The following is a 27,763-nucleotide window of genomic DNA, read 5'->3' as shown; positions in this document are numbered from 1 at the left end:
GTCAGTATACTGTCTCTGAGTTGGGTATTCATGTTAAACTGTGACATGGTATCTCAATGGCCTAGTGCTATAAAATCGGCATTTATCTGGACTAGTACAAGAAGACACGCACGTCGCTATGTAACTGCAATAATCTTGAACGCGATGTTAAACCCCAACAATGAAACTGACTACCACGCAAAGAAGAAACACATCATTTGTACTTGCATGTGACATCCCTAGTGAAGCAAGGCTTCACCAAACAGATTATTGTTGGCCAGTTATTACTTGGTGTAATTTGTCAGTGTATTACTGGGATTTGACTCTGGAAAATGGCTTAAAGTGTGGTTGATCTGATTGCAGGTATCACTCATGGGCACAATCATCAACTTGGCTCAAAACTTTGTGGGTTCCAACAACATGAATCTCTTGCAACCCATTGGTCAGTTTGGTACCCGTATCCACGGGGGCAAGGATGCTGCCAGTCCCCGTTACATCTTCACTGCCCTCAGGTATACAGGGTTTTACCTTGACCTACGAATCTCGGGGACGAGGGAAGCCCATATATTAATTCAAAGGGTCCTTACAGTAAATAGGAGAGTCCTGTAAAGTAATGAAAATGGTGTAGTGAACTATACAGTAAGATTTAATAATTATTTTAATTACAGAGCCTTTGTATTTCTTGTCAAGAATTTGGTACAGTGAATATATTGTGCATCCTTTCTATACATTTGTGCTTACTGGACTCGCATTTCTGCATGGTGTAAAACCTTGCTTTCACCAGGAAGCGGCCAAACGCCCTCCGTAGCAACTAGGACCCTCTGTTTTATTACTTAATCTATGGAGAAGTTCATTTTCTTTCAAAATGAATTGGTCAAAGTAAGAATGATGTTTCAAAGCAATTCATTCATTTAGCTGTGTGAGTTGAGAATATCAACTTGCTGCATGGGCTAGAGTGTGTGTTGGAATGAGTAAAACAGTGCCTCCCTTCCAATCATGCACGTTTCTTATGCTGCAATTTATTATCCCCGCCCAACAAAGTTGGCGGGGGGATATAGAAACAGGCTCAGCCCGTCCGTCAGTCACGTTTCGTTTCCGGAGCATAACTCATACACCGTTCAATATTTTTTCATCAAACTTTGCAGGTACATGCTGTCAGGTACTTGCTGAACTGGTGCCCTTTGCTATTTAGAAATTTTAGAAATTTTTATTTTTTATGTTTCCATGGCAACAAGATGGACTTAGGTTCTGCGAGGGTAGGGTTCGTTTCCGGAGCATAACTCATAAACCGTTCAGTATTTTTTCATCAAACTTTGCAGGTTTGTCAGGCACATGCTGAACTGGTGCCTTTTGCTATTTAGAAATTTTAGATTTTTTTATTTTTTTTACGTTTCCATGGCAACAAGATGGACTTAGGTTCTGTGAGGGTAGGGTTCGTTTCCGGAGCATAACTCATAAAGATGGACTTAGGTTCCAAACTCTTCTTTTTTTTACAATTTCCATGACAAGTTCCACCTCGGTTAAAAAAGGTTAGGGTTTGTTTAGATGTAATTATGTCATAAATTCTGCAACAGGGGCTGGGGATATAACCACATTAGTGGCAAACTCTTGTTAAAATTAAGCAGATCTGTAAATAGGATTATTCTGTCTCCAGTTACCCGTTATGTTACGGTACATCCCTACACCTCTGAAGTGAGCTATCAATAAAAGTTTGTGTAATTTCCCGTACACACTTTGTTTATTGAGCTGTTAGTTTGGTGCACTCTCTGATGTAAGTAATACTGTCTCATCACCAATACCAGCTTCTTCCCTCTGAGTGAGTTGGTGGGTGGTTCTTCACAGCTTGTAGCAATATTCCACCAATATCATGGTGGGGGGCACCAGAAATGATCTTCATGCAATGTACCCATGTGGGGAATCGAACCTGGGTGGTCAGTGTGACAAGCAAATGCTTTATACACTAGGCTACCCCACTGGCCCTGTTAGGAACTAGTCTGAGACTAGTCAAATTCTACGTTTCACTGTGGACTGCCACTTCTGCCATTAGGTAATGTGAGGTTTATCTTATCATTTTTACATACTGGTGAAAGTAGAATAAATTTCTAACAACAATGTGTTTCCTTTCAACAGTTCTCTCACACGCCTGACGTTCTGCTCTAATGATGACCCGTTGCTGAAGGCTCAGTTTGATGACAACCTTAAGATTGAACCTGAGTGGTACTGCCCTATCATTCCCACCGTCCTCTGTAACGGAGCAGACGGCATTGGAACAGGATGGAGTACCAAGATCCCAAACTACGACATTCGAGAGGTGGTTGCCAATGTCAAGAGGATGATTGATGGCCTGGAACCAAGGAAAATGGTACGTGATACTAGGGATTTAGCAACACTCAAGTATAGTATAAGTCTGCCATCTTGGTTAACCTGTAACAGGTAACATTGTAGGTTGCTCTCCTTGTGCAAAGTACTTCTTCAAATATATTTCCATATCTCCCCAGCTTCCATCCTTCAAGAACTTCAAAGGAATTATTGAAGAAATTGGTGAAGGACGATTCTTAGTTTCCGGTGAAGTGGCCATTATTGATGACCAAACGATAGAGATTACTGAGCTACCAATCAAAATATGGACACAGAACTACAAGGAGGATGTGCTGGAGCCACTCCTTCACGGCTCTGACAAGACACAACCATTGATCACGTGAGTAACACCCACATCACACTAACATGGACAGACTAGGGCCCACTTTCTACTGAGAGTGTTCAGGAAATCCCCTACACCAGGCACACCTCATTGCAAATTTTTCAGTTTGTAAACATTTTCACTTGTACAAGAAGAGCACTGCAATATGTATCCAATTTAATATTCTTTGAAAAGCCCATGATGTAGGTTAGTGGGTCAAAGTTGAGAGTACCTGGCAGTAGTGCCCAGTGTACATGTTTGTGCTGTTGCAGCAGTATGTTCAACTTGTGTGGTTGTTGCAGAGACTACAAGGAGTATCACACAGACACCACTGTCAAGTTCCTGGTGAAGATGACCCCAGAGAAACTAGCACAGTCGGAGGAGGCGGGGCTTCACAAAGTGTTCAAGCTACAGAATCAGATTACCACCAGTTCTATGGTGTTGTTTGATCACAAAGGTTGCATTAAACGCTACACCACTGCTGTGGAAATTCTCAGGGAATTCTTTGATGTTCGAATGGATATGTACAAGAGGAGAAAAGATTACCTTGAAGGCATGATGGCGGCTGAGTCACTTCGGCTGGACAACATCGCACGATTCATCATTGAGAAAATCGAGGGAACCATTGTTATTGGTATGTTTTATTAGCCGGCTCTTGAAATTGGACTGCTTTAATGTTTTGCATCGAAATCGACAATGGTTTTTCTAAATAGATATTTTTTAACTGCTTCCCTTTCGACAAAAGAGACAGCGGCAATGGTCCTACAAAAAGCAGACTTGAGATGGAAATAGCTTTTTCTTTTTTTAAGCCAGGATCATCGCTGGGCACTCTCTTTTGTCGTAAGGTAGGCAGTAAAGGCATAAGGAGTAATGCAGGATAAGTATACAAATGTAAAAAATATTTAGACTTTACTAATATTATACTAGCATATATGTCATACTGATTTTAAGAAACGAGTGTCAGAATTCATGTATTTCCCCGAGCGATAGTGACCTCACCGGCACTTTTGATATTCTTATATATAGCTTTAGCAGCACATGGTTATTCTTGTATCTAATGAAGCTATTTTGTAATCTCCACCTTTGCTTTTAATGATCTACCACTTATGGATGTGTATTTCAGAAAACAAACCAAAGAAGGAAATTATCCAGTTGCTGGTCAGGCGAGGCTATGATTCCGACCCAGTCAAGGCATGGAAGGAAGCTCAGAGCAAGAGCATGGTCAGTCTGTCATCCAGTACTTCCACCCTGATATCTTTCAGTGTGCAAACCTGGGGATAAGCTTCTAGACATAGGTGTCACAACCATGATAAGAATAATAGATTTTGGGCGAGTGAGGGGTGTAGACGTCCCTGGGCTATGATACACAGCAGAAAATGTCTTAGACTCCAGACCCTTCCGTGATTTTGAACACACTTCATTATTTTGAACATCTAAAACTTAGGGACTGAATTTTCATAGGCCACATTGCTGTAACTGTAACTTTGCTGACTGACATGAAACAACTGTTAGTGGAACATGCTCACTCTCTCTCGCATTGCATGAGTTTAACAAGTTTTAACTCGTTTGTCTGCAGCCGAACACCAGAGGGGTAAGGAGAATCATTGTGTGGCTCTGTCGTCTGTAGTTGTTGTAATCTCTCGGATGTTAGGGAAAACTGAAATAGCTATTGGAAGCGCTTTTATTTTTGTATTCTTAAAGTTTTCTACTGTTACCATGGTTTCAGTGGATTTGGTTCCTTTATATCTGAGAGATTTCAATATTGATGTGATTAATTGATTTCTTTGTAATCTTTTTGGTGTTGTTGATAGTTGTGATTTAGTGGTGGTATATGATGTCAATCTCATTCAAATCAGATCTTGGTGCTTGCTACCATTACACAATTAGTACCTTAAAGCTCGTGAAAGCTGTTTTCTGATCGGCTAATGTTGACTTCCTGTAAGTCATTTCATTGGTTAGTCAGCAATCTCAAAAAAAGGTCATTCTGACGTGACCTGCAATGGGATGTCCTCAGATTTGTGTGTAATGGTAACAGTCTGGTTTCATTGTTCTATGTGGATATCACCTTCATCAATCAGCCATTCATTCAGTTCACTATGAATATGTTTTCCTTAATACAAAGCTATTATAAAACATCTTTATTGTATTTGTGAGGTGGTAATAATTTGAATTTGACGGTAATAAGGAGAGACTGATAGTTCTTATCCAGATTGTACAGAGAGATGAAATAGACAGTACTGTGGTTTATTGAATCCAAAGCAAAACTTGTATTTCAGGTTTGTGAGAAGTATAGGTGTAACGATACGGGAGGGTCGCGATACGATACGTATCACGATACAGTGTTTACTGGTACAAGCTAAGCCAAGTTGATGTCTTTCTGCTCTCTAAAAGATGTGACAAGTACAGTTGAAGAAGATTTAATGTGTTTATTTACTGTTATAGCAAATTGTCAGCAATACAGTATGTTTTACTGAAACAACAAACTGGCTTTGAAACTGTTAAACGTATTTCATGTATTTTCTTGAGTATAGTGCGCACCAATGTATAATGCGCACCCCCCTCTAGCAGGTTCACTATTTTGGAAAAAAATAAATTTGAATATTATGCGCAGAAAAAAATTACACTGTACTCCTTCAGCATGTTCAGCGAAGACCGGCAAAGGAACGGGTGATGAGAAACTTTGTCAGTACAAATTCGAAATTTGAGATAAAAAAATCCCCAGACATGTTGATTTACCGTTTAAATTGTATTTTTTGTTCAGCTAGGCATTGTTTTATATCCAGGGATTAAGATTACCTTGTGTATTTTCTCGTAAACTAAGCCGGACACAGCAATCAGCTGTACACTCGTTTTCTTGGAATCTACCGGTGATTCGGTCAATACACACCCAATGATATAACTTTACAGGATTTTAATGCAAGGATTGGCAAAAGTTGTATCTGAAACTATTTTTTTATCAGGAATAATATATTCCAATATCTTGTTAATTTAGATGCAGCTTTTACTAAACATATTTAAAATAATAATAACCCCAAGCGAAGCAGCTGATCGCTATTGCCGGGTATTATTTTTTACATGCAACCAGTCTGACCAGTCACCGTCAAGGCTCCCGTGCACGTGATCGCTTGATCGCCAGAATTACGTGTTGACATAGAATCGTCCAACAAAAACAAATATGACTTTTAACGAATCAAAGTATGGCATTTAGGATATATGTATCCATTCTCTGTCAACTAAAGTTTGTTTCAAGGCGTCAATGGCGGTAATCTGACCGTGGTTGCTGTTAATAACGGTGAGTTGTGTGATCTTCCGATCGCTTCACACACGATTTTGCCGAAATTAATCAAAACAATATTAAAAGGAATTTTGAATAAAATTAAGGAAATAAGTTACAAACAAAAGTCCAGATATACAAAGAACACTTTTTATAGCCAGACAGTGTAATTACATGAATAACTTGCGAACTTCAGGATGGATTTGTTGACATGGTATTTCCGGTGTTACGTGCTCACGGTAATGTCTTTCCATGGGGGGAAAAACATCAAAACTCATTAATTCGTGTATAATGCGCACCCCCTTCTACACAGCTGTGTTTTTTGGAAAAAAGTGCGCACTGTACTCAAGAAAATACGGTAAGTAAAACTGTGTTATGAAAATATCGTATGTATCGCGATACATGCTTTCCAAATCGATGCATCGTATCGTGGGCTGTGCATCGGGATACAATACTGTATCGCCGTATCGTTACACCACTAGTGAGAAGTTATTATTTTGGTCCTCCATTTTTTTCTAATATAAGTCTGATCATATTGAGCTAAACAATAAAACCTTGTTAGTCATGGCAAAATGAGCAAAAACATGAAAGTGTTTCTGCGACCATTTCTACACCCACCTTTCATTTTCTTATCTGGATAACCATGATAAACACTAGTCAGTTTTGCATGGCTTTTAGTATATAGCGTAATTTCTTCAACAGTATATGCCTGACATTATAGCCAGTTCAATTCCATATGATTTTTTTCCAGTTCATGGCAACATCTGTCAACAAATGCATCAATTGCTAATGTCAGCTCTGTAAACTGAGATATATCTCCTCACCAATGTAGGGAGCCTGACTTTCTCATTTAAAACATCACTCCTCACTGTGCTTGAATGGCATTCCTTATTTTGCCAGGATCCATTTGTGGTGCGTTCTAATCTCTGGTTAAGATGCATTGTCCAGACCATACCCATGCTTGTGGCTTTGACAACATTGCTCTGCTCACATATTAGCCATGTTTAGGTATGGTGCCTTGTTATCGGACTTCCATAATGCAACCATTTGCAGATCCATGGTATCAGTTGTTGCCTGTATATACTGGGGAATTGTCCCCCATCTGTTGGTACCTGGACTATCGGTTGATATATCTTGCATGACGATATCCCTCCTGTCCTTCAATGCAGGAAATGGAGGAAAATGAAGACGATGAAGAATCTGACATCTCCACCGGTCCCGACTTCAACTACATTCTCAGCATGCCGCTGTGGAACCTGACGAAAGAGAAGAAGGATGAGCTGTGCAAGCAGCGTGATGCCAAGGTAGCCATCAGTTGCTGATGTAGTCAGTATGAGGAGTCCATTAACTAACATCATCTCTATGCTGGCCATCCTGTCTAATGTTTATATATGATGTCATTGTCATTCCCCAGCATTAGAAAATAGTATAGACTTTCGTTAGCCACACATGGCTCGTAGTAGATACATTACTGGTCATAAGACTAAACTAGGCTTTACTTGTTTGGGTTTATTTTATAGTGGAAGCTGAAAAAGTAAGCCTTCTACATTTCACTAACCTGTAGCCCCAGTGGAAATTGTACGAGCTGCTGGCATCAGGCTAGCATTAGTTTCCAACCCTGTTCTCTGTACATTCAGCATGTTAGCATCTCTTTCACTTGCAACCAGCTTATATTTTGTACATGATTTAAGTTGTACGTATCCTGGAATGAGTAAAGAATCTGTAGTTAAGCATGTAGATAGACGTTATTAACTAGGGCATAGCTCAACAATTCTTTATCAAGGATCCACGAGCAACAGTCGTTATGCAAGATTGTTTAATTTTAAAAGGTTCTCTAAATGTTTCTAAAAACACACAGGAAATATATTTTAGTTTACATAAAATTATTAATATGATTGAATGCTATTGACAACAAAAGTGTGAGTGTGACATCTCTGCTTACAGGCTGTGGAGTTGGAGAAGCTGAAAAGGAAGTCTCCATCAGATTTGTGGGAGGAAGATCTGGAAACTTTCCTGCATGCATTAGACGTAAGGTTTTCATTTCTCTCTTTCCATGACAAGTCTTGCAGGTTAATCAGACATGTTAGTGTGTAATACTCACATCTGTATCATTATTCAGTGCAATATATGTGCAAATAAAATAAACAATATCTACTTACAGAGGTGGCCGGTACTGTTGAATCAGCAAAATAATGCTGGCTGATAAATCTTATTTCTGTTCTAAACAAGAAACAAATATTCTGCCTGGTAGCATTATGTTTTATGGTATTGAGCTTATATTTGTTTGGGGTTTGTTTTCTGCGTTACCATGGTATTGAGCAAGATTATACGGTCATCATCTACCATTTGAATACATGGAGGATATATATAGAGGATCAGGTGGTTAAAATGAGCGAGTCATGGCTGATTGTCTGGGATCCTGCCCAGTATGTTGCTCATGCTTTCAACCACAGGTTTTCTTGTCCTAGATTGTCCTTGCCACCACGATACAACTATGATAATTGATATGGTAATATTTAGATAATGTTTTTGTCTTATCCTGCATTACTACCTTAATGCTGCTACTGCTGTTACTCTGACCTTGGAGACGGAACTAGGTCCTGGCTACAGAAGTTGTTCCCACTAGTTGTGTGGCTTCCTTCCTCCCACAGCTACCAGGTGACCGGAAGTGATGTCACGTATAACCTCATCAGTGCTAGTCGTCGCACTGAACAGACGTTTGAGAAAAGTTGAGGAACCACATAGCATCCTTTGCCTATCCTTTTGCTTATCCTTTGATAACCAATACGTTCTCTGGTGTACTAGGGTGGTCTTTTCAGGCATATGTTAGCATAGTTATTGCCTGACTTTGGCTCCTTCCTGTGCTGATTCGCGCCTGTGTTGTACTTACACCATCTTGTTTTGCCAGGTTGTCTTGTGCTTGATTATTCAATATGTCTGTCTTAGATCTTGTTTCATGTGCTAAATACTTTTCTATTCTGGGGCCTTTTACTGTATTATTGTGCTCTTTTTATCATAATTTCTCTCCTAAACTTCCTAAAACTTGAGTTGCAGTTACATGCCCATCTTTCTTTGTTGACCTGTGTGTCTTTTCTTCTTGCAACACTTATCTATATCTTTGAAATTATATGTCATGTTTTTGTGCCGGGGCAATAAATCAGCCAAGGATTCACACCCCTGTTGCGCCGATTGTACGGTCCCCTGTTCCTCGTCGTTGGTGTGTGAGTTTTGCTGTGATCTCTCCCCCAGTGACTTCGCTGTATATTTCAGGGATTAAAGGAAACGACACACCCAACGTGTCCACAGGCATCCCTAGATGGCCGACCACAGGGACACTTCTCCAACTTCGAAGATAGCCGATCACGAGACTGAGGTGCTATTATCCCCAATGACGCTGCAATCATCACTAATGTAGCAGTGCCTCTCTTCCCTTCCCAGTTGTCTATGGTCGTCACACCTGCGCCGTGTCCGACCCCACAATCACCTCTTTGTCATCCGCTCATCTGGTGCCGACACGCTCATTGTAAACGCCTCCTGTGCCTCACGGCATTACACTGTGATTGGATCCTGCCTGGGTTCATTGGATGCATTCCATGTACGAGTCTTCTGTGGCTCGGGTGGCGCATGCAACTGATTACCCAGGGGGCACGGGTGGCCCAGTTGTCTAAGGCGCCGCGATTCACTGTGCAGAGTTGCGTCCCTTGGGCAGGCCAGAAACCTATGATTGCGGGTTCGCCCCGATTATGTTTCTAGGTTTGTCAGCACCATACCCGTGCTTGTGGGTTTCACCGAAGTGGTAAACGTCTAAGACCTGCATCACTTCGGGCTTTCCTCCCACATTAAGCTGACAAGCCGTGATGTAACTGGAATAATGTTAAAAGCGGCGTTAAATCCAACTCACTCACTCACTCACTTGTTGATTACCCTGGCGCCTCTGCTTTTTCAACCATCAATCTGTATGTCTACAGCACCTCCGGCCTCCCATAGTCGGTCCCCCGCTTCGTAGAGATGACGACTATCATTCAGACTCAACGACGGTCTCAGTTGGCCTGTCCTTTGAGTCGACTGTGTTGGTGTTAGACACACCTGGGACTTTACCAAGCGCCCGATTGGATGTTGGACCGGTTAGCCTCATTCGCTCCCTGCCCGAGTCCGAATGTTGATTTAAAGGAAATAATTTAACCTTCCCGTACATCAATTAAAACGGATCCTTTGCTCACAGACTTAATTTTGGTGTTCGATCATGATTTCTACAAACTGTCCTTCATTCCGGCCTCTAAGGCGCCTCGTTACAGGAAGCTAGATTTTCCCCTCCTCGCGTTTAAAGCTGCAGATAATGCGCATACTCTGGACGATGATTTATGACATGACAGACACTTTAAGGCCTGATACCCAGCTCGCTTTTGTTGAGACGGAAATTCAGCAGTCACTCAAGTCCTTATCCGTCTTGGCCACAAGCGCCATTAATCAGGATCTTACCGAGGACAATCCTTATCGGGTCGATCATTTACGGACAACAACGTCAAATCAACAATTTACATAAACAGCACTTATGACTTTGGAGCATGTCTACAATCACTCCAAATTAAACACTAAATCTATATCTGCATTTGGTCGCTCCATGGTGGCGGACTTGGAAATTGGTTTGTGGATCTTCAAGGCCTCGTCAGTCGCAACCCTCTTGAACACCCAAGGTAGCGACACCTACTGGTACATCCCCACAGTCAGTTGCCACACCCAGCTCCATACAAGTTTTGTCTGCACGCTTGGCACATCTCCACCGGGCCCTAGGTGCTAAAGGTAACTTGGCCAGAGCGGCCAAGGCTATAGCCTTAGCACATAGACCTTCAACACGTTCTCTGTATGATGACAAATGGTGTTTGAATCTTTTGGTAAGGACAAGAAACAAGGACAAGAATCCTATGTTGGCATCACCGCAGTTTATGACTAATTCCTTCTCCACTTCTGAAATAAACACCACCTCCATGGTAGTACCATAACTACATATCTGGTAGCCCTCAATTCGGTGTTTGCAGTTCCTACGGATCGCAAAATTACTAAGATCCCAGAACTTTAATCACTTTTGCATTCGTTTCGTCTTGAGGATCAACGTGCCAAGTTTCATACCCCAACTTGGGATTTGAACATGGTATTTAAGTCTCTCCAAACTGCAATGTGTCATTCTTCAATCCAAAAAGACGGTCTTTCTCTTGGCTTTTGCTACGGCAGCTTAAGTCAGTTAGTGACATGCCCTTGAACTCTACCGAGTAGAGTTTGAGCTGGCTGTCCTGGGATCTCATCACTAAAAATCAACTCTCAGGACAGCCTAACAGATCCTCCACCATTCCTCCCTTATCGTTAATAGGATATGAAGACGAGGATAAACTACTTTTGTGCCCAGTTCGAGCCTTAAGGGTTTTCCTCCGTCGATCCAAGACACAATGTGCATCATCTCGGAAATGACTGTTTCTTCCGGTCTCGCCTTCTTCTGATCTTCCACTATCTCACTATGACTGTGTTCCATTATCCTGCAGGCTTACAACCTTGCCGGTATGGACCCGCCTAGAGCCAACAACCCCCATGAGATTCAAGCTGTCGCTTTACCATGGCTCTCCACAGCAATTGTTCCATCAAATCCATCATGGTGGGTTGTTTGTGGCCCTCGGATGCTGTGTTCACCAGCCATTATCGCCAAGACGTGGCTCTTGAGGATGTGCAAGGTGTTCATAGTTTCTGTCCCCAAGTGGTGGCACAGCAAGTCACAAACCCCAGACGGCCATGACCCATACACCTTGGAGCTGACCCTGCAACCTTTGTGGTAGTAATTACCCCAGACTAGAGGGTTTCAGTTTTCCGCTTATTCCAGCTGCATGATTCGAAATTTAGAACTTGGCCGACTCCCTTTTCTACTTTCCTGGTTTCCATGACTGGTTTTCTCTGCTTCATGTGGCTCTTTCAGGCAGTAATGCAGGATAACATTAAAACTGTTTCAGTAAAATCTAATATTTTTTACAAGTTGGAGGAAGGAAGCCGCACAACTAGTGAGTGCAACAACTCCTGTAAACTTTGGTCCACTTGCACCAAGCAATCTTAGTACTACGACAATCGTAACTCCCAAACTATAACTTGAACTAATGACATTCGAAGCCCTAAGGTAGCTTTGTGCAAGTAGGAACAGACCTGTCTCCTAGGTCAAAGAAACAGCAGTAGAAGCATTAAGGTACCAGTAGTAATGCAGGACAAGTATCCAAATGTAAAAAAAAGAAATTTAAATTTGACTAATATTGTAATAATTAGATAACATTGTAATATTTACTGTTGTATATTGCCACCTATAAAGCGACCCCACGTATAAGGCGACCCCCCTGTACAAGCCTTCAACATCGATGCTAATTTATATACCCCGTCTATAAAGCTAATCGGAATGATGCATATCACCAGCACATACAAAATCACTACATTTGCAATAAAAACGTGTTTGTCTTCCTCAGAAAACTATTACATCGTATGCCTTCAGCGAATTCAGGGAAACGAACAGGTTATAACAATTAAACTTGAAATTTGAGATTAAAAAAACAAACCCCTAGACATGATGATTTACCGATTAAACTGTATTTCCTGTTCTGATAGGCTTTGTTATTATATGCAGAGATTAAGATTACCGTGTGTATTTTCTCGTAAACTAAGGGGGAAGTAGCAATCAGCTGTACACGTTTCTCAGAATCTACAAGTGATTCGGTTAAAAATTACCAACCAATATAACTTTCATGAATTTTGATACGATCAGAAGAATTCTATCTGAAACTATTCCAATATCATTTTGCTTTAGTTAAACTTTACTGAATATATTTGAAATAAATTAATATAGATAACCATCACTTCATCTGTGATGAGCATGTTTGTGCACACTGATAGATTGTACGACATCATTAATATTGTTTACGCAGGCTGTGGAGGAACAAGAGAGAAATGATGAAGAGATATCGAGGAATGTCAAACCTAAATCTGCAAAGCTTGGCAAGCAGAAGGCCCGTAAGATGCCAATTCAAGAAACAATGCCATCCCCCATGGGTCGCCGTGTTGTGCCCCGGGTGGATTCAGCAATGAAGATTAAGGCCACTAAAGAGGCTGCCAAGAAGAGCAGGATGAAGGTAGCTGGTTTGAAAGTGGAAAACAAAAATACTTCTGAATGTACTACTTCAGAGATAAATCTAGGATGCACTATCACAGGATTCAGGCAAAAATGTCACTGTAAATTCATGCAAAATTATACTTGTTAAATCATATTATTAGTAGTTCTGGAATCCTGTGGTCATATTTTGCCCCGTTTATTATACACATTACAGTTTCCACACTAATACAAGAGGTGTGTAGTTCAGAGTTGGATTTTAAAATGTGGTGGTTTGGGGTTTGGGGTGATTAAAAATGTTTTCCATGTTGTGAACTTAGATTATTATTTTTTTACTTCAACATTTGTGTGACCTATGACTAGAAAACTACCTCATGGATTCTTTTCCAATTGGGGGTACAGTTTCTCTACAAATAGGTGAGGTGCAGTTCAAATTTGATTTTCTGAGAAAAGTTTGCTTTTTTCAATGTGTTGAACTTTAAAATGTGTAAGAGTCGAAGTCAGGGATATAAGTGAGGACTGCTCACTTTTTGTTTTGTTGTTCTTAGTTTGTTGGACCCACACCTGTTGATGGTTGTCACCAATTGGTAACTGTCAGTGACCTGCATTACTTTTTTTTCACATTGAACTGAGATGCTGTGATATAACTAAAGATGTTGAAAGCATCATTAAAGCAAACTGACTGACTTGCAGGAGAGGAAGGAGCTGAAGCTGGAGGATGATGACATGGACATCAAGATGGAGGACAATGCTAGTGAGGAGCCAAAGAGTCTGGCAGAGAGACTTGGCGCCACTAAGATAAAGAAGGCGTCACGGGCTCCGGCAGGAGAGGGGACAAGAGGTAACATATCTCCATCAAAATAAACATATCAACATAATTTAGTACAGAATATTCTCAGAATCTTTTATTTTGCTTATTTCATGCAAATACAAAGCTCTGCAAATTTCAGTAGTTCATAAGGTTGCGCTGTGTTACTTGAATATGTGTATTACATTTAGCCTGCTCATTTTTTAATGCTCGGAATATCAGGTGATTTTAAAAGTGATTTTTATCATGAGTTTAATGTAATAATACACTTGCCAAATACACAGCGCGCACCTGTGCGTATTAATAAACAAGTATTTTGAACGGGGGGGAAATGAGTTTTTGAGTATTATGCGCAGAAACAAATGACAACGTATACCTTTAGAGAATTCAGGTATCAACGAATGGGTGACACCAAACTTGGTTCAATACTTGGTTGATGCATGTCATCGTATCCCAGTTGTGTAAATCCCTACTCATGATATCAATCACTGGATGGTCTTGTCCAAACTCGATCATTTACAGACTGCTGTCATATAGCTGGAAAACTGTTGTGTGCAGCGTTAATCAACAAACAAACCTGCAGTGTGAGGTGGCTCAGTCATGTTGCATCCCTTTGTTGTGATGGAAACATGATTGTTCATCATCTTGGTAATGTTTGTGGGTTTGTCAGCACCATGGCCTGGATCACATAAGGTCTTCCCGACCTCTTCCTTGATCTAGTGGTAGAGCGTCTGCCCGGAGAGGGGAAGATCGGGAGTTCAATCCTCAGCCATGTCATTCCTGAAGATGTTAAAAGATGGTACTACTTGTTACCCTGCCTGGCGCTTGGCATTAAGGGGATAAGAAAGAACTGGTCGGTATACTGTGTCTGAGTGGGATATTCATGTTACACTGCAGCATGGTATGTGGGCTAACTCTATAAATAAAATTGGCATTAGTACAGACTAGTACAAGCACACTCACAAACGCCGATAAATAAGTGCAATAATCCTGAATGCAACAGTAAACCCCATTTCACCTCACCTCACCTCAGATCTTCCCACATTGAGCTGACATGTTGTGATATTGTTCACAGCGACAATGAACCAAACTCACTCACTTTCTCACCTGCAGTTCGCAAACCCAAGAGCAGTCCCTCCCCCGGAACACCAAGCAAGAGGAAGAAGGGAGGAAAAAAGAAGAACCCTTGGTCTGATTCATCAGAATCTGAGAAGAGTGACGTGAACAGTGATAAGGACAATGATGAAGGCGAAAGCTTCATCGTTATACCAAGGGACCGCGGGCCTAGACGCGCAGCAGGTTGGTGGCTGTGATGTTATCCATAGGGCTGTGTATCACCCAAGCTGAGATTACATATGTCCTAAATAAAAACATTTTGAATAAGGCTGCTCATAAACATGATACATGATACAAGGTTTACACAGTCTTGAAAAGGTGTTCTGCGTGTCAGTCCGGCATTACAAAGGCCTTAAACATGAATATGTTGCCTTTTATAAAATTGGAAGCTTACAGATATGGGCCCACTTGCACAAAGCGATCTTAGTGCTAAGATTATCGTATTCCTATGTTAAAGTATGGGAGTTACAACATACAATCATCTCAGCGCTAAGACCACTTTGTGCAAGTGGGCCATGGTGGGGAAATATACTGACAGTTCTTGTACTCTAGGGTTTAAAAAAATAAAAGAATTGGTTCTCAGGCAATGACTTTTGAAAATATAGTGCGGGCGGGAGGTGGAGTTGGTTTTTTTGCTTTCAAACAAGTAAGTAGTTGCATGCTATATTGGATCGCATTGTTTTTAGGTATTTGGATTTTTAATATCTTTTTTTGATTAAAATGGAAATAAAAACTAAGGGATTTGGGGACATCATTTTGAAGCTGCATGCACCCTAGATTAAGATACACTGAGCTCTCTCTTGTTCGTCACATGATGTGAGTAATGTGGTCAAGCTCTTTGACTTGGTTTATTGTGGTTCATCATAACCCAACACTGTTGGAAGTTGAAGTTAATATCAAGCACTGGTTTCCCTGGCTCAGGCTTGGAGTATTTACATGCTGCCCTGATATAGGGGCAATAATAGACTGAGCCGTGTTCCTGTTTACTGGTAATTACCGGTACCAGTCAAATTAGGCTAAATTAGACCAGAAATTCATGTGACTGCCAGTCCCTGTGGACTGGTAAATAGAGAATCTTATAAATCTTTGTTGTTGAACAAAACATTGGTGATATTCATACTAGTATATATTTCAAACGAAGTCAGCTTGTCTGTTACCATCATGGTTTCCCCATGTGTATTTCAGTGCAAGGAAATAACATTTCGCCTTGCTTCAACGTTAAATATATATGTGTAGCGACTTAGTCTCGAATATTCACTCACAAAAAAAAGAGAGAGAAAATTTTAAATGAACTCTGTGTGAATGATGTGTAGGTCTAACTAAGTTACTTCAGAGATGACATCATGACATTGAACATTATGTTGAAAAAATGACATCCAGGTAATTTTCATGTTTTTTATTCCTTGAAAGTTAGGATTGACAAAAATTAGGGGTGAATTTTTAGAGTTGCCAGTCCACCAGGACTGACAGTTTCTGAAGCCAGGGTGAACCCTGACTGGGGCATAAAACAGTTAACAAACTACATGAAACTAGGTGAAAACTACAATAATTATTATCTGCTTTTTATGAAGTATGCTTTATACAGTGTGGTCTTAGAGTGTGACACGAGTGATGTTTTGACAGCTGTCAAGGTGAAGTTTGAGCTGAGTGATGAAGAACAGATCCGCAGTGATAACGAGGATGACAATGTTGTAATGAATGGGTCCAGTGAGCCTGTAGCAGCACAAAGACTGTCCCCAATGATTTCAGATGATGATGATGATGATGATTATGATGCAGACAGTTTCAAGCCCACTGAATCAACAATCTTTGGGTATGTATGAATCCGGTTATTGTATGGTTCACATGTCTGTGGTGGTATTCTTTCATTCTTACTGAGCAATTGTCTGTTTTATGAAAAATTGTATACATCAATGTCATGTTTGTATAAAACAATTTGTAATTGTAGTTATTTAAAATATAATCTTTTCTCATTCATTAAATGCCTTGGGGGGAAAAGCAGGGATATTGCTGGTTGGAGTGTTAAACAACATTGGTTGACTCATTAAGCAATATATAATTTAGGAATCCTGCTTTGTGTCTTCATCAGTATCCAAGCCTTAAGGACCATGAATCATCATGATCATAACACGACCATTTTGACTTAAACAGGCAATCCAACAAAACATCCGACCGTGCCAAAGAAAGCCCCCTAATAACAGCCGACTTCTCTGACAGTGACGACGACAAGGCCAGCCTGCAGCCATCAGCTCTAAAGTGGGGCACCTCAACAAGTAAGTACTTACACCTCACTTCCTTGTCACAGTTCATGGATATTTTTGTGTTCTTCAAAAAGTTGAATATTTGTTGAGTATGTTTTTTGTTGAACCATCATGTTTCCGTCACGCCTAAGGGATGCAGCATGACTATGCCACCTTGAACCGCAGGTTTGTTTGTTGTGTCATGCCGCACTCAGCTATTACTCAGCTATATGACGGCAGTCTGTAAATAATCAAGTAACAATGATTTGAGTGGACACAATGTATAACCAGGCTGATAATGTCCTGATGGTGTACATCGCATGCTTTCCAGCACTGGTCTACCCTGCCCTCACTGGAATAATGGGAAGGACATTCAGTTAGGACTTGTGTCAGGATCGTTGGCTTGATGCTCGAAATTCAAATTAGTTAAGAAAGAATGTTTGTTTATTATCAGATTTCTTAAGTGTACGTTATTTTGGTTGAAATTAGATATATGAAATATGGTAAAGTCTTGCTTAACAATAAACAATTATTCCTTTAAATAAACTAAACAATATTAATCCCATGTGTAGATTACCTCAATCTCACTAAGATGAGATCTAAGTTCTTGCTACCGCTGAGGACATACCATTACAGGTCACATCACAACTACCTTTCGCAAACTTGAACTGAGCAATGAAATGTCTAACTGGAAGTCGACATAAGCCAATAAGAAAGCAGCTTTTCTTTAGCTTTGCAGCACTAGTTTTAAACTGGCGACTTGCATTTCATACTATGCTTTCAAAAGTATTTTGAATCAGGCCTCCAGCCCTTCACTGAAGTTCGGTATGCCCTGTGTCAGCAGTAAGTGAGTTGAAAATAATCCATTTTATGCATTATTAGATTCAGGACCAATGACAATAGATAGTGATGATGACAACGACAAGGATGACATATTTCCACCAAAGCCAAAAGAACCTGTTGCTATGAAACCCAAGGCTGCTGCTAAGCCCAGAGCTCCTAAGAAAGGTTAGTAGCAGATTTATTGATTCCGATCTGGAACTGTGTACATGTTGTAGCGGAGCCTGCACGATGCATGTTTCACAGCGGTTCAAGTGTTAGTTTCTGCATATATATCCGACTTCTCTGTGTGTGTGTGTGTGTGTGTGTGTGTGTGTGTGTGTGTGTGTGTGTGTGTGTGTGTGTGTGTTGTTTGTTGTGTGTTTGTTGTGTGTGTGTGTGTGTTGTGTGTGTGTGTGTGTTGTGTGTGTGTGTGTGTGGGGCTAGCAGTAGTAGATTCAGATACTCAGACATATCTTCACAGAAAGGCCTACCAAAACATGTCAAATTAATTATAAAGTGGTCAAAGACCTTCTCTATCTTCTCACAGAAAACAGTATTTGGGGATTAAAACATTCACTTTTTCATATAACCATATATATGAAGGCTACATAATGTATCTTTTTGTATCTATACATCATCTACTTGAATCACAGAGAATCATTAGGGCACGGTTACCCCAGTTGCCAAAGGCACTGCAGTTTGAAGTGCAGAGTTGCGTCCCTTGGTCACACACGAAACCTATGATTGTGGGTTAGAGTCCTGTTTTGTACCAATTATGATTCTAGGTTTGTCGGCACTATATCTGTGCTCGTGGGTTTCACCAAAATGGTAAATGTCTAAGACCTGCATCATTTCAGGTTTTCCTTCCACATTAAGATGACACGTCGTCATATACTGTTAAACCAAACTCACTCACTCAGTGAAACGTTACACTACACACAAAACAGTATAATTCTCTTGACATTTTCAAATACCAACCCCATATTCCACAACTTTCGATTTCTGCATTCAGTCTCAAACTCAAGTTATTTTTACGACAGAAATAACATTTTGATGTTTCATCGTTAGCTTTGCTCAACAAATGGAACATGTATCTGAAGCCTGAATTTGACATTGTTATGTTTTACTTTAATCTAGTTCCCTTGAAAAACTGTTTGGCTCCATAATTATGGCTTTGGTCTATCAGGAAAACAAATTTGGGGATTCCTTGGAATAAAATTTTTGAGGCAAACTAAACCCACTGTACACCCACAATATTGGTACATTGAATTATCACATAATTTTATTGGTAATATCTCGTGCCATGAAATCTAAAATCATTTTATTCAAAAAGTGACAAACAACTTTTTTTGATGTATGCAAAAAACAAACATTTATTGTAAACAAAGTGTTAGTGTGTGTAATATATGTAGGTATTTTCATTTTCTCACTTTGTCACTTACTTGGTAACTGCTCTATGCCATTCTTGTGCTGTTCTCCATCGTCAATACTTCATGGGTTCGAATTCCCCTACATGTTCCTCCACCACCTGTCAAGACAGACGCTGCTTTTTGTCAGTGTAGAATTTCAACCCAACAAACACAACCTGGATCCAGCGAGTACTCACTCCAGTGAACACTCAGATTACAATGGCAACATTTCCCCTGCAACATGCGCCATAGCTTTGTGACCCTCTACTCCACACATTGCCTCAATGGAGGGTGACTGTAGAGTTTGCACACTGAACAGACCTCAGTTGGCTTCTGTGATTTTACATGGCCTAATTTCATTAACTGACTTAAAATAGACACATCCCTACACTGCATAGCGTCCATTTGTTATGATGGGTGCTTGCAGAGGGTATGGTTCACAACATGAAGTATTGACGATGGCTTAACTTCTTCATTGCTATGTGTTGCTGTAGCTGTTTAAGGCTTACCGTCTATTGTATTTCTATCATCTGTTTTCTCTGTAGACAAGAACCAGCCTAGTGTAGAGAGTCTGTTTGATAAAGTCTTGTCCAAAAGTTCATCTTCCAAAGCTGGAAGTAAATCCAAGACACTGACTATAAGCAGCTCCGAGGATGAAACTGACTTCTTTGCTGTGAAGAAAGGTGTGCTGCATGGGAGTTGTAGTTCTTGTTTGCATGTATCCATTGAAGAATGTTATCAATAGGCAAAACAAACTAAGCATGTTCTTTTCTCAAAACAATTGTCTTTTAAGATTTTAAGTAACTTGTTTAACTTGACTGAAACATCTGTTCTTAATTGAGGCTTTATCAAATTTAAATTCTGCCAGAAAATGTGTTGTGTACACATGTTGTGGCGAAAGGTCTAGTTGCTTTTCTCGTTACTCACATAGCATCTGCACTCACTTCGAGAAATACTCAGGGGGTCAGAGGTCAGAGGTGAAAAGTCATATAGTTGACATCTTTTCATTATCTTTCTGTCACCAGTTACTTGTTTGATTAAATTCAGTTATATACAGAGCTCCAGATAACTTTTTGAGCAATAAAGTTTTTACTTGACGGTTTCTATTTTAATTGGTTTACCCGGTACTACATTTTTCATTGGGTAATCAATATTTTTTCACTTGTCTAATCATCACTCTTTGGGGTTGTCCCAAAAATGAGTAAACATTTTGAGATAAAAAAAAATAAATGAAAAAATGTTTTAGATGTTACATGTATACAAGGGTTCTAAATATAGGCTTGACTTAGAAAGTAAATTAGCTTGTAATTGGGTTTTGGAAATTAGCTCCGTTGTACGCATGCTGGAAAACCTTCATTGGGTATTTAAGCATGCTTTTTTTATACATTTGACTTTTTCATTTAATACATGCGTTTCTGTTTGCAAGTTAATTGAAAGTAATTGGGTTTTGAATATTCGTGGGGATATTTTACGCAAATTCGCAGCTTATCTGTAGCTCTCATATATATATATATATATCTATCTATCTCTTAACTTGAATGCTTGTTTGTTTTGCATAGCACCTGTTTCCCATTGGTAAACTAATATCAGAATATTTACATAATGAACATACTCTTTTCATTGTAGAGCTACATTACCTTGATTGATCGATCTTAGTTTTTAAAAATTAATTTTGAACTGATTGTGTACACATAGTATATGTGTGCATATAGTCCCAAGGTTATAATTTGTTTACATCAGTATGCTTTACTTGCATGTATATAAGCAGCACTGAAAGTGTAGCACAGCTTTTTGGTAAGCAAACTTTTAGTATTTACCCCAAAAGTATATCTAGTGGGCCGATTCTATTGTGATGTCTTACAGGTCATTGTGAGATAGATCGCCTCTATGGTCTAGTTGTAGAGAGTGAGCGGAAGGTTGGGGTTCAATCCCTGGCCGCATCTTACCAAAAGACGTTAAAAGATGGTACTTGTTACCCTGTCTGGCGCTCGGCATTAAGGGGCTAAAACAAGGACTGGTCAGCTCAGTCAGTATACTGTCTCTGAGTGGGGTATTCATGTTAATGCGGCAGGGTATCTCAGTGGACTAGCACTATAAAAAAAAACAAGACACACACACACACACACACAGCTATAATCTTGAACGCGATGTTAAACCCTGTTTCACCACATCATTGTAACTTGTCACAGTTGCAGATAGCTGAACGTCCCTCAAACTTACATACTTAAACTTCAAACGCATTGCAACACAATTTCATCATAATTGTCCCCGCCGTCGATGCGCGAAGCGGGGGACATAGTATTCACGACTGTCCGTACATCCCACCAGTTTGTTGCCGCGATATCTCAAGAACTAAACACTGGATTGTCTTCATATTTGGAACTATGGTGTATATACAGACTCCGCAGACACCAGTCAGTTTTGGTGACCTTGACCCCATTTTCAAGGTCACAGCAGGCAAATCTGCTTTTGGAGTTGGAAAACGGTGTTGCCGCGATATCTCAAGAACTAATCGCTGGATTGTCTTCATATTTGGTACTATGGTGTATATACAGGCGGGGGACATTTCGTCACTTTGTGACAAATACTTGTTGTATATTAATAATCCTCTCAAAATGCCTAATGACAAAAACTTAAGCAAGAAATACCTGTCTATATTAGCTTCCTCAGTCATTCAATCCGAGGAAGTAATTAGAATTGAGTATTTTCCTAGGTCCTAGTAGAATCTGGTAACTTTGAAATGGCACTGGCAGGTTAACTCAACGCAGGTTTCGGACCTAGTTTCCTTCTGCATATATCTTGCAAATAGGAAATATTAGAGTGATCAATCATTAAACAGACTAAATTTGATTTGAACACATTCATCATTGATATGAAAAAAAGCAGACACTGCTCCATTAGCCCATGAGACTTCTGAAGGTCTAGAGTGACAACCAATTTTTTAATCCTAAAATCTAGTTATTTAACATAAACCTAAATAAGCCTCAAGACTGTTTGCCTGTGAACAGTCATGAGAAGAGTGTGGATGTTTGACTGTACATGGTATTGTCAACTGGAGTATTACCAATGGAACAAGGCAGCAATACTGCTACTGCTGTTGTATTTACACACCTGACATCAAATAGATTTTCTTTGATAGTTAATGTGCACAACTAGAGTAATGCCCCTTTGATAGCTTGTCATCATGTTTCCTAAACAAATATGGATGTACACTTGTCACTGTACCGACTATTATGTTGCAATAGGATTCCAACTGGCAATGCTCATCCCAAGGAACGAGTCTGCATATCTTTACCATTACACCCTGTTTAATGGACTCATGAAGATCCGGGGTAGAATAGGTCTTCAGCAACCCATGCTTGCTGTAAAAGGCGAATGCTTGTCGCAAGAGCTGACTAACGGATCGGTGGTCAGACTCTCTGACTTTGTTGATGCATGTCATCGTGTCCCAATTGCGTAGATCGATGCTCATGTCAGGTTCAATAGCTGGAATATTGCTGAGTGTGTCATTAAGCAACAAACAAACATGAGTGTCAAGAATTATCAATACTAATATGCATGTATGTTCATATGTCATTTGATTCATTGCTGCTTATGTCTTGTGGGTATTCCAAGTTAAAATATACACCCTGGAACTTTTGCTGGCCATAAGAGGTGACATAATAGATCAGGTAGTCAGGCTCATTGAATTGGTTTATTGTGTGTCATCATACTCAACAGATTGGATCTTTGCTTATAATATCAATCACTGGTTTGTCTGGTCAAGACTTGACTATTTGCAGGCCACTGTCATGTTGCTGGAATATAGCTGAATGTGATGTTAAACAACAAACAAATCAATCATTCATAATCAGCAAATTGACAAGATGGCATTTTTTGTAGGTACACTCAAAGGGGAATAGATAAGACATTCTTGAAATATGTTGTGACATGTTTGTTGTCCTTTGTAGACAAGGCAGAGGGAGAGAAGAAAGCAAAGAAACCGAGGAAGAAGAAAGACCCTGACAGTGACGACAAGCCAAAAAAGAAGAGGGCAGCAGTACCTAAACGTTCAAAGATGACCTCTGACAGTGACGAGTTGGAAGATTTCATGCCCAAGAAAAAGTCCAAGACATCAAGGGTTAGCTCAAGAAAAAATTTGCAGGATTAGTTTTTACTTTGCAGTTTCATTTTGATCAGATACTATATGGAATTTCAAGCCTGGTTTGTTTTTGTTTGTTTGGTTTTTGGGTGTTTTTTGTTGTTGTTTTTAAGAACCTTTCAAAGATTATATGATTAAGAAAATGTAAATGTAGGCTAAGGCATGTTTGATCATAATACTCCATTCGGACAGGTAGCAATACCGGTACATTATTTTCACCTGGAATTCAACTCCACTACCATGCTTGCCGTAAAAGGCGACTATGCTTGTCGTAAAAGGCGACTAATAGGATCGGGTGGTCAGGCTCGTTGACTTGGTTGATATTAATCACTGGATTGTCTGGTCCAGACTCGATTATTTACAGACCGCCGTCATATAGCTGGAATATTGCTGAGTGCGGCGTTAAACAACAAACCAACCAACCAACCAACTCCACTATGGAGGGGCGGGCCTCCCTGACTGAGGCCCAATACAGATATTGGACAAGGTGCTTTGCTTCTGCACGGCTCTTCTTTTCATGTGTTCTATTAATACTAGGATAGTTTGAATGTGTATTTCTTTGTTTTGTTCACTAAAATGGGTCGTAGCGAGGATATTCTTAAACGGTCAGGCAGCTAAACTTGCTGGATTATCCTAATGTTTGCTGAGTTCAAGATTTAAGGGTCTAAATGATGTGAAACAACGCCTCTGTATTCCCAGATGTTTCGCCATGAATGTGGAAGTAGTCCATCAGTGTTTACATCATTTCAAGAATACAGTCTCGTGAAAAACGTATGAACGTCAACATGCATAGCAGAATAAAATAGTTCCTCAAAACAAGAGGTGACATGAGCGTATGTATGCTCGATATGCTCTATAGGAACAACTTTTTTGTTTCTTTACTCAAAATGTATGCAAATAATATCCTCATGTGATGAGAAAGGTCTGTTAAGAACTACCTCAGTAAGTTAGTCACAATGACAGCCAAGCATAATACCTTTACATCAAGTACAAGACGTCAAAATGGCCAACACGATAAATGTGACGGGAGAGATTTCTGAAGTTGTTAATGGACCTGTGGCTATTACAAGTGTTTGTCATCCCTGATCAATTGGAAGGTCACTGAAGGATGATTGTAAAGATGTGTCAAATAGATGCTAAGGTAAATTCATAGATTGCTGTAGACTGTCAGTGTAGTCTAGATACTGCGATAGATTGGATGTGCTTTTCCGTGTTTTCTTCTCTAGGATGGGTTGTAGTGATTATTTCCTTCAACAGCCATGTAATCAAACTCTCTTACTTATCCCAATGTATGCTTAAACGCTAAGTTCAAGATTAAAGTGTCTAAATGATGAGAAACAACGCTTCTGTATTTAATTTGTTTCCCCAGGAATGTGGAAGTAGCCTGTCAGTGTTTACTTCATTTCAAGAATATAGTCTCGTGAAAAAATAGTCCTTTGATGTTTGAACATCAAAATGTGTCGTTCATACACTTATGAACTTCAATTTTGCAGTCATGTGACCGACCTCTCATCCAATGGAAAAGCTGTATATCGTGTTTTGAATTATGATACTTCTATTTCAAGTCTCTTTCATTGTGGGTTTAAAGATGGATGTAAATCTTTTCAGAAAAAGAAGGATTTCAGTGATGACGAAGAAGACTTCAACCTGGATGAAGATGCTGTTTATCCAAGTGCTGCAAGAACAACTACAGGCCGGGCACGGAGCTCCGTTAAATACACATTCGACAGCGATGAAGAATTGAGTGATTTCTAAGACAAGCTGTCCATCATTTGGTGATATTTATGCTATGAAATGCGAAATGGACGCTTGAAGCCTAACAAAGGCACTAAAACAGATGGATTCACCATCCAAACTTCAAGCCTTAAAACTACATTACTAGGAACTTCTGGTTAATGAGATTGTCAGAGCTTTGGATGAATCCAAGGTCAAAGTTGTCAAGGAAAGTCACTGACATTAGAGGGGGGAATCTCAGCAAATATTTGTAAATTGATTTTTACATTTCTAGTCTGATTTTTATTCAATCCTTTAAAAGGAATAACTGATCACCCTTTTAATTGTGTTTGACATTGAACTTTCCTTTAGTAATACGCTTGGAATCTTCATTATGAATTACATTTTTAGAATTGAAAAAGAAATATCTTACCATCAAGTGATTTAAGTCATGATTGATTTTTAGAGGATAATTGCAAGTTTTATGATCCCAGCATTTGTAGTTTCTTTATGTTCGGGTATCTCCCCTTCCTCTTGTGTAGAGGTGATAGGAAACGTATTTCATTCAAATTAAAAAGATAGAATGTTGATATTTCTATCTTGGTGTCTGTAAATAATATCAGTCGATCATTTTTGCTGATGGAATATGTACATACAATAAGTATTTACATTGAAGTAGAATTTAGTGTCAGCATTACCTGTAAACAATACTGAAAAAACAGCTGTTTGAAGAATGAAATCTATTCTTCTGCTTCCACAAGCAATTCGTGATATTGCTGGAATATTGCTAAAAGTGGCGCAAAACCATACTCAAGCAATTGAAATATGGACATAGTACTAATCACATGTTTGGGTCCAAGTTGGAAGATTTAACTAAAGTGCTTTTTTTTTTTTTTAAAGTCCCACAGTATTTTATCTCATGTTAGGTGATAGTAGTGAGAGAACTTTGTACCATATCTTCTTTTCTACTTGCTGTCATCTGTGGTGTGCTGCTTCACGCTACATTCATTAATCTAGGTCACACATTTCATTCATCAGTCTTTTTTTTAAATCTGTTTCAATTTGTCACTTGTGTTTTTAGCAATTTCAGCATTATTGATTTTGATTTTGCTGCTAGTGACGACTATACCTTGAAGCTTTCATCTCTCTCTCATTTCTGTTTTCTCGACACCTGTCCCTGCTGTCCATTGCCCATTGTTAATATCATGTACATGTCGTCAGTCCACATTTTTACACTTGTTTCTCACCCTTCGCAGTAGATTTACTTTGGAAACCATTTAATCCATTATTTCACAGTTGAAACTCATTGTGCATTGTTAATATCCATGTTAGTATAAATGTCTTGTATTTAAGCGTCAAAAACCACTGGTCATATTTATGTCATGTTTTTAAGTTATGAATCCGGATGCTTACCATATTAATTCAAGGCATACATCCTCACCTGGATACTGCCTGCCTCGTGGACAATAGCATCATTTGGTGCTCTTTGACTGAAAAATTAAACAATTAGTAACATGTCTATTTTTCTCAAAGTATGTCAACACAGATAGGCAGCTATTGTCATGATTAAGAAGTTAGGGGAAACACATTACTGACAGAAGTTGATTCCATTTATCACTCAATTTCTAGATGATGCAAATAATTTTAGAGTATTTTCGAAAATGCCTGTTTGTGAAAATACTATTTTGCAAAGGGTTAGAGGTCAAATAAGTTTCTCGTTTCCTATTTAGTTACGGCTCTTCATAAGTTATGATCATCTTGGGTGAAGCTCTATGTAAACATACCAATGGCAATCCTACAGAGTGTATGTAAATGAGTTTCAGGTATTGTTGGGATTTACGAAACAGAACTGTGATTATTTGTTTCATGTTTGGCAATTCCATAAGCAGGGGTTATTTTTCGGAACCTAACAACTGAGATGTGGAGAAGGTTAAGGAACTGTTGTACATGTGACAGGCCAAGTGTGTTCAAGTAACAAGCATGTTGCAGAGGTAAATGATTCATTTCATTTATGTAGATAAACACCCATATTGTAGTCATCATCACATCAATAAAACATGAAACTTACACCTTTGTTCATCATCTTGTGTTAAGAGAGGATACAGAGGTCAAGCTTACTGACTTGGTTGATGCATGTCATCGTATCCCAATTGTGTAGGTCGATGCTTATGATATCAATCACTGGATTGTCTGGTCCAGACTCGGTTATTTACAGACCGCCATCATGTAGCTGGAATAATGCTGAGTGCAAACAAACAAGATAACCCAGTCAACTCTGGTCTTGCTTTACCCTGTGCAGAGTTGTGTGCCTTAGGTATGCCAGGATCTTGTGAGTCTAAAGTCTTGGTGTGTTGGCAGTCATAAAATTTGTAGTTATACCAGCTACCTTTTGGGACCAGTTAGACATTTGCAAATTACCCACGTTCATTAACTTTAAGAGACTAGAGTTTAA

At 39.5% G+C, this 27,763-nt stretch overlaps 1 protein-coding gene across 4 annotated transcripts in view; it reads left to right on the top strand.

Annotated features, from left to right (window-relative positions):
- Positions 1–27,378, top strand: part of LOC124132175 (DNA topoisomerase 2-alpha-like) — a 45,991-nt gene extending 18,613 nt beyond the window's left edge. For 2 of the 4 annotated variants that reach the window (XM_046495927.2, XM_046495929.2), the window contains 17 exons: positions 343–491; positions 2,110–2,341; positions 2,478–2,677; positions 2,962–3,293; positions 3,783–3,880; positions 4,236–4,250; positions 7,103–7,237; positions 7,878–7,961; positions 12,881–13,084; positions 13,756–13,903; positions 14,984–15,169; positions 16,610–16,799; positions 17,138–17,259; positions 18,109–18,234; positions 20,003–20,140; positions 23,408–23,577; positions 25,207–27,378. In XM_046495927.2, coding sequence (XP_046351883.1) covers positions 343–491; positions 2,110–2,341; positions 2,478–2,677; positions 2,962–3,293; positions 3,783–3,880; positions 4,236–4,250; positions 7,103–7,237; positions 7,878–7,961; positions 12,881–13,084; positions 13,756–13,903; positions 14,984–15,169; positions 16,610–16,799; positions 17,138–17,259; positions 18,109–18,234; positions 20,003–20,140; positions 23,408–23,577; positions 25,207–25,353 — 2,676 coding nt within the window. In that variant the 3' untranslated portion in view covers positions 25,354–27,378. The remainder of the gene's footprint in view (positions 1–342; positions 492–2,109; positions 2,342–2,477; positions 2,678–2,961; positions 3,294–3,782; positions 3,881–4,235; positions 4,251–7,102; positions 7,238–7,877; positions 7,962–12,880; positions 13,085–13,755; positions 13,904–14,983; positions 15,170–16,609; positions 16,800–17,137; positions 17,260–18,108; positions 18,235–20,002; positions 20,141–23,407; positions 23,578–25,206) is intronic. The other 2 variants (XM_046495928.2, XM_046495930.2) reach the window with 2 other exon arrangements.
- The last annotated feature ends 385 nt before the right edge of the window (positions 27,379–27,763 follow it).

The sequence above is a fragment of the Haliotis rufescens genome, unplaced genomic scaffold (assembly GCF_023055435.1).
Source record: "Haliotis rufescens isolate VD_foot unplaced genomic scaffold, xgHalRufe1.0.p SCAF_4, whole genome shotgun sequence".
Classification (NCBI taxonomy): Eukaryota; Metazoa; Mollusca; class Gastropoda; order Lepetellida; family Haliotidae; genus Haliotis; species Haliotis rufescens.
Note: the sequence above shows the minus strand (reverse complement) of the source record. Positions and strands in the feature narration are given on the sequence as shown.